General features: G+C 43.9%; 1 protein-coding gene across 1 annotated transcript; it reads left to right on the top strand.

Moving 5' to 3' along the window:
- The first annotated feature begins 670 nt into the window (after nucleotides 1-670).
- On the top strand, nucleotides 671-6,504 carry LOC135540325 (potassium voltage-gated channel subfamily A member 2-like). The gene is made up of 2 exons (XM_064966914.1): nucleotides 671-1,093; nucleotides 1,931-6,504. Exon 2 carries the CDS (start codon nucleotides 2,069-2,071, stop codon nucleotides 3,551-3,553), a length of 1,485 nt encoding a protein of 494 aa, XP_064822986.1. The 5' UTR covers nucleotides 671-1,093; nucleotides 1,931-2,068; the 3' UTR covers nucleotides 3,554-6,504.
- Nucleotides 6,505-7,009: the final 505 nt, after the last annotated feature.

Raw genomic sequence — 7,009 nt, forward strand, 5'->3', positions numbered from 1 at the left:
TACCCCCAACAAAGCAGAGAACAGAGAAAGTGATGCAGATGCCAATGATTCGGGATATGCCACTGAGGAATTGCATAATCTGTCTCTCAGTCCAGGGTGATTCTTCATGCATGTCATTTCAAGTCAATGTCGGAAGATTCTGTTCTCTTTACAATGTATAAGGAGGCTGCATGGCTTGAATCCTCTCTATTCATTAAACTGCAGACAACCACAGACATATCCCCTTGCATGAGCATTTCTGTCAGCATTCTGTGTTTTACAAACTGTTGTATTCTATATACTGTAATAAATTATGGAGAAAACAATGTGTTTTTTTATTGAGCATTTGTCAATTAGCCCACGCATGACTTTTAATTTATTTGTCAGGATTACCTTTTAATACGACACATGTAGTTGACTAGGGTTATTTTGACGAATCATGATTGCAGCATATTATTTTTTTCCTGCCTGGTAACTTAAACGTTATCCATCAGTACAATGTTAACCCGTTAGTCTAACCCACTACCCATCTCTGTGTTCGTCTGCATCTTGTGGGCCTAATAATGTACTTTTTTTTGTAATATCACACGTTGTAATACGCCTCCCCGCCACCTCCCCTGCTTGCTTTTATTTTTGCAGATGTTGCCACTGAGCACCATATGAGGACAGTTACCTTTGCGGCTGTCTGATGCGGGCAACGTCATAGCGGCTAAGGACACTGGATGCATAGAATTCTGCCGATCTTAGCACCTTTGGCTTTTACCAGAAGTACCATTCCTCCAGTTCGGAACCCTATCCCCTCCTTTTTTTGTGTCAATCGCCATCCCACGACAACCTGAGCGAGGAACGAAGACGGGGAGGGGGAGGCGAGGACACACCCGCATTCTGTACCTCTCCAACGCCGGTGCGCGTGAGTGGTGATGCTGCAGACAACATGATGATCGTATTATTAACGGTCCCGAATAGGAAATAGATTCGTTTCTTCTTCTCAGGATCTAAATCACCGGAGGGATTAGCACCGGAGGGATTGCTGGCCACTGGGTATTTACTCCCTAATACCAAGTGACCAATGGGAACAGCAACTAACACCCCGTTTTCAACAAGGTGAATGCTGGTATGTAGCCTATGGTGTTGAAAACGTCTGCTATAACCTACACGACTTTCATTCAGAAAAGTCTACTCGACCTCTGCAGTGAAGGGGAGACAGTAGATGACCATTGAACAAAATAGCCCGTATTATTATTAGCTTCTGAGTAATTATCAACTGAATAGCGCTCAACAAAACTATGCTTCTTTTATGGAAGATGCAAGAGATGGTGTAGAGGGCAGAGACAGAAAATCTTTTCTCTTGAAACGTTTTTCCTACTGCAGGTTAATAATTTATGGATGTTTTTGAATATTTCAGAGACAGTCACCATTTGAGACCAGTCTAAAATGCTCCAACAAAACTACCTTAAAGTGAATGATGAAAAAGTGACATCGAGGGCTTCTTGGAACAGAAAAAAAGAGTGCATACTTTTTTCACTATTCAGTTATTGGTTTTATATTATAAACTAAGGGGCAATCTGTATAGATTTGGTTTCTATATTGCAAAGGTACGTTCATGCATGATTTCACTGCAGGTGAATGGATATTATCCATTGCAGCAGATTATAAGGAGCTCATGCCCCGATTCATAAACTATATCTATGCTAGTTGGAAACTAGTTGGATCATTGAGCTCTGGGCATACACTACGTTTCTCCACATTTATAGTAGTTTATGTATGTTTTAGAAAGCTGAATACTTTGGTTGTAACCTACAGAAGTACATTTTTGTAACTTTTATGCCATTGTTCCATTACAGTATAATATATGGCTTGAGAGGACAGACAGACAGAATAACACAAATGCTATCAAATGAATTGCTTATGTTATATTATTTAAATTATCTCTGGTCTCTGTCCCTTCCAGACAGATCCATCCATGAGGTGAGCCAACCGGTCTTTACGGCATTGAACCCCCTCCCTCTCCTCCATCCCCCTCCCTACAGTTTCCAGGCTGCAGGGCCCAGCCCCACTGAAAAGTGCAGGCGCCTGCTCCCCCCGCAGAATGACTGTAGCCACTGGCGACCCCTCTGACGAGGCGGCAGCACACCCGGGGAACCCGGCTGAGTACGACCCTGACGCTGACCATGAGTGCTGCGAGAGAGTGGTCATCAACATCTCTGGGCTGCGTTTTGAGACACAGCTTAAAACCCTCTCCCAGTTCCCCGATACTCTGCTGGGGGACCCCAAAAAGAGGATGCGCTACTTCGACCCACTGAGAAACGAGTACTTCTTCGACCGCAGCCGAACCAGCTTTGATGCCATTCTCTATTTTTACCAGTCAGGAGGGAGGCTACGGCGGCCGGCCAATGTGACCCTTGATATTTTCTCAGAGGAGATACGTTTCTATGAGTTGGGGGATGAAGCCATTGAGCTGTTCAGAGAGGATGAGGGTTTTGTCAAGGAGGAAGAGAGGCCCCTTCCTGACAATGAGTTTCAGAGACAAGTGTGGCTGCTGTTTGAGTACCCAGAGAGCTCAGGACCCGCTAGGATTATCGCTATCATCTCCGTCATGGTCATCCTCATCTCTATCGTAAGCTTCTGTCTGGAAACCCTGCCCATCTTCCGCAACGACGACGACGAACCGCACAGTGTCTTTGACACCAACACCAACACCACAATCTACTTCACGTCCACCTACTTCACTGATCCATTCTTCATCCTGGAGACGCTCTGCATCATCTGGTTCTCATTTGAGTTCCTGGTGCGCCTCTTTGCCTGCCCCAGCAAATCAGGCTTCTTTGGTAACGTCATGAACATCATTGACGTTGTTGCCATTATCCCCTACTTCATCACACTGGCCACAGAGCTGGCTGAGAAACCAGAGGATGGCCAGGCCGGTCAGCAAGCCATGTCCCTGGCTATTCTCAGGGTCATCCGTCTAGTGCGAGTCTTCCGAATCTTCAAGCTGTCACGACACTCCAAGGGACTTCAGATCCTGGGCCAGACCCTGAAGGCTAGTATGAGGGAGCTGGGTCTGCTGATCTTCTTCCTCTTTATTGGAGTCATACTGTTCTCCAGTGCCGTCTACTTTGCGGAAGCTGATGAGCCCGAGTCACAGTTTGAAAGCATCCCTGACGCCTTCTGGTGGGCTGTTGTCTCCATGACGACAGTAGGTTATGGCGACATGGTCCCGACCACCATTGGTGGCAAGATTGTGGGCTCCCTCTGCGCCATTGCAGGTGTGCTGACAATTGCCTTGCCCGTGCCTGTCATCGTTTCCAACTTCAACTACTTCTACCACCGTGAGACGGAGGGCGAGGAGCAGGCTCAGTGCCTAGGCCCAGTCGCCAAAGAGGACTCGAATGAAGAGCTGAAGAAGAGCCGGAGCGGCTCCACCATCAGTAAATCAGACTACATGGAGATCCAGGAAGGGGTGAACAACAGTATTGAGGACCTCCCAGAAGAGAACCTCAAGACTCAGGCCAACTGCACTACGCTGGCCAACACAAACTATGTCAACATCACCAAAATGCTCACAGATGTGTAGCCAGCTGGCATTGTCCTCTCAGTGAGGTTGAGAGGTCAAAGGATGGGGCAGGTGTGTAGCCTCCCATTTCACATGTGCTGCTGGAATCTCAAGGCAATAGATTCAGGACGTATAACTGTACTCATCATTTCTTTATGATGAAAAACACTCCTCCCCTAACTCCCACTGCTAACTCCCACTGTTAGCGCCTCACACCTTGCCCTCATACTGACCTTCTGTCAGACTTTAAATCCTATAATCACAATTCTGTGTGTTGATGTCTGCATGGAGTTGGCTTTGTCAGTGTGACTATTCCAATAGTAAAATGACCTGCTCACAACGGTAGTACAAAAAAGAGAAGAAATGTAGCTAAAAAAGGTGATTTATCGCTTCCAGAATAACCCCACCACCAATCCTGCTTCAGCCCCCCTGCACCTGCCGCTACCCTGGTCTCCCTCCATCGTCAAAGGTACACTTTGCTTCCTGTTTGCGTGCTACAAAATGCTGCTTCCTGGAGCAAACTAAACAAACCCGTCCTGTGGTGAACTACTTGGAGACTACAGAACGTGTGGACATAAGGCGGACATACTCCGTTGCTGCCCACTGGGCATAGACATCAGTTCAAAGTCTATTTTTGATTTACATTTGGTTGAGTTGTCAGCTAACGTGAATTCAAAATGAAATCAACAAAACATGTCACCATGTCATTGGATTTAGGTTCAAATTTGGGTGGAAAATAATACGAAATTCCATTACATTGAAGACGTCATTACATTGAATATTTGGGTTGAAGTGATGTGGAAACAACGTTGATTCAACCCTTTTTTGCCTGGTGGCTGAGGCCTGTCATGGCCTGAGACACACGAGGAGTGTGGTACTGTAGTAGTCATTCACAATATATAAGGGATGTAGGACATCCATCAGCTCCATAAGCTTTATAATGGTTTCACATCTTTTCTTCAGGAACATCAGTATCTGATGAATGACTGACAAAAGGCCTTGACTTTTCACTGCTCTAGTCTTACATCGTTTATGTGTTTACTGTACATGGCAATGCAAGCCTCCCTCCTCCACTCACCTGAATCTGTCTTACTGCAGCTCTGAGGACAAAGTGAATGTCTCTTCCTCTTTCATTTGTACTTATTTACCACTTAACTCATATAGATAGGTAAATAGTTGTGACTGTAACCGTTGCTGTAGCTAGATAGGTACTGTAGGTAGTAACTGTAGCCAGTTGATTGTTGCATGGAGTTCTTATCTGAATGAGTATTCTCACTCACACAACTAGCATTGCTCCAAAGACACTGTTTATTGTCTTGCCCTCTATAACCTTCTATCATACATATGAAGGGATGTCGAGAGGTTATTATCTAATATACGTAGGTTACAATGGTGTCTGAAAGGATACCATGCCCCAAACCAGCCCTATAGCTTGGAGAATATTGTATTCCTGACATTTGACCTAAATGTAACATTCCATGTAGAGTTCATTGTCATAGTCTTGTTGCCACACTGCGGAGCTGAAAACATAGAGAGGTGTTTACATACCACCGACATTGCAGCTGTGCTGTAATTTGAGGTAAAATGCATTAGTTAATTAATTACAGCACCCATACAGTGTAGTTGCAGCATTAATCTCAGTTACAGACAGACTCGACTCAAGGCTGCCTTGTTCAACTGGGTCCATTGTGTCTTCATGATGAACCATTGGGACGACTAAAGAGACATGTATAAAACGATGTTTCCTCCCTAAACTGCCTTTAAAACAAGTAGGCTTTTACTGAATGCTGCTTTCCTAGTGTTGCATGACCTCAATACATTCCTAGAAGCATGAATTGAAGATCAAAGATGCCTATGAAAACTATTTAATACGATACCTATATTTATCTCATTATCTACTTACATACTTTAATCTGTGATAACAAAGCAATCTGGGACGTATAAGAAGGGGAATTTACATTCAGCTGACGATTTAGAGATGAGGATGACCATGATGGAGATGATAGCGTTAATCCGATAATCCTTGATGATATGCAGATCGTTGCTATGTTTGTTTTATGATATGAACAATGACACTTGTTTATTTTCAGCACTGATGGTGTAGCCCCGTTTCAGGGACTGTCTGTTGGACAGAGTGCCAAAGACATGCATGCCTAATACACTAGCGAGTTCACAGGAGAAGTGGAGCTACAGTAATATATCTATGGTAGTTGCATCCCTCAATAAGAAAATATGAGCATTATCTAAATATTATCATACTCGAAGGAGAGATGGTTTATATTGCCAACGGCTGAAGTATGTAGCCGTGTAGCAACTCTAAACTACAGAGTTCTAGGTCTCTCACGACATTGCTGAGTCTCCTGTCTTTCTACATCTTTTCATAGTGAACTTCAGGACACAGGAGAGTACTAGCAAAGCTGAGGATGTTTAGCCAGCGCTAACAAAATGGTGAAATGGATTGCGTCTAATTTACCTTTTGGTCAATATTGGTTAGCATAGCCACAAGGATGTTAGCTTTGACTCTAATGTGTCTGGTCTGTCTTCTCATTTACGTTTTAGGCCTAAATGTCTGCCACCATTGCCGCAATGTTTATTCACGCTAGATGGACAGAGGTGAGGTTCTTAGCTCCCGGTCCCTCCCTCTGTCCTCACCATGTTCCTTTCCTCTCTTGTGTCTTCAATTGGCAGTACCTTGTGCAACTGCAATCGCTACTTATTTTGGAGAGATGAAATCTGTTGGAAAGGAACTTGAATTGAAAAATAATCTGGGTCTGGAACCCTGCTTATTGATGCTTCCATTACTCTAACATGATGTTATTATGTTCACCCTTATTCTAGCAGTAACACTTCTCATCGAATACCAATGCACCACGCTGTCCAAAACACACATCATATACATCAACAGTGCATGATGTGGATAGGTACACCATTATGTGGTGTGTGTGTGTGTGTGTGTTTGCGTGTGCGTGCGTGCGTGCGTGCGTGTGTGTGTGTGTGTGTGTGTGTGTGCGTGTGCATGCGTGCGTGCGTGCGTGTGTAAGTGTGTGCATGTAGAGCCCACCTCTGAATGTCAGAATCTTAGCTTGGTTGTACAGCTGCATTAAAGTGACAGCCATTCATGCATGTGTGCATAGTCAGACAAAACTGCTCACAATATGACCAAAACAAGTCATAGTCTATGCATGCAAATGCTTTGTATTTTTTTAAATAATTTTTCTATTTGCTTTTTTCAATGGACAGATCTTCCCAAAACACATCATGAGATAGCATGCTTACCTATTTTGTTTTGAATTGGGCACACTCTGATTCAACACACACTCAAATTTAGCAACATATCAAAATAGAAACATTGTAGTTGAGTATCAACAGTTTGTTTACTAGATGCTCTGAGCACAACCATATATGGAGTATACCCATTTTTATCAATATGCAGAATTACTATGTGAAATGTTTATATATTCCCAAAACGGAGTGTCG

This window comes from Oncorhynchus masou, chromosome 5 (assembly GCF_036934945.1).
Source record: "Oncorhynchus masou masou isolate Uvic2021 chromosome 5, UVic_Omas_1.1, whole genome shotgun sequence".
NCBI lineage: Eukaryota > Metazoa > Chordata > Actinopteri > Salmoniformes > Salmonidae > Oncorhynchus > Oncorhynchus masou.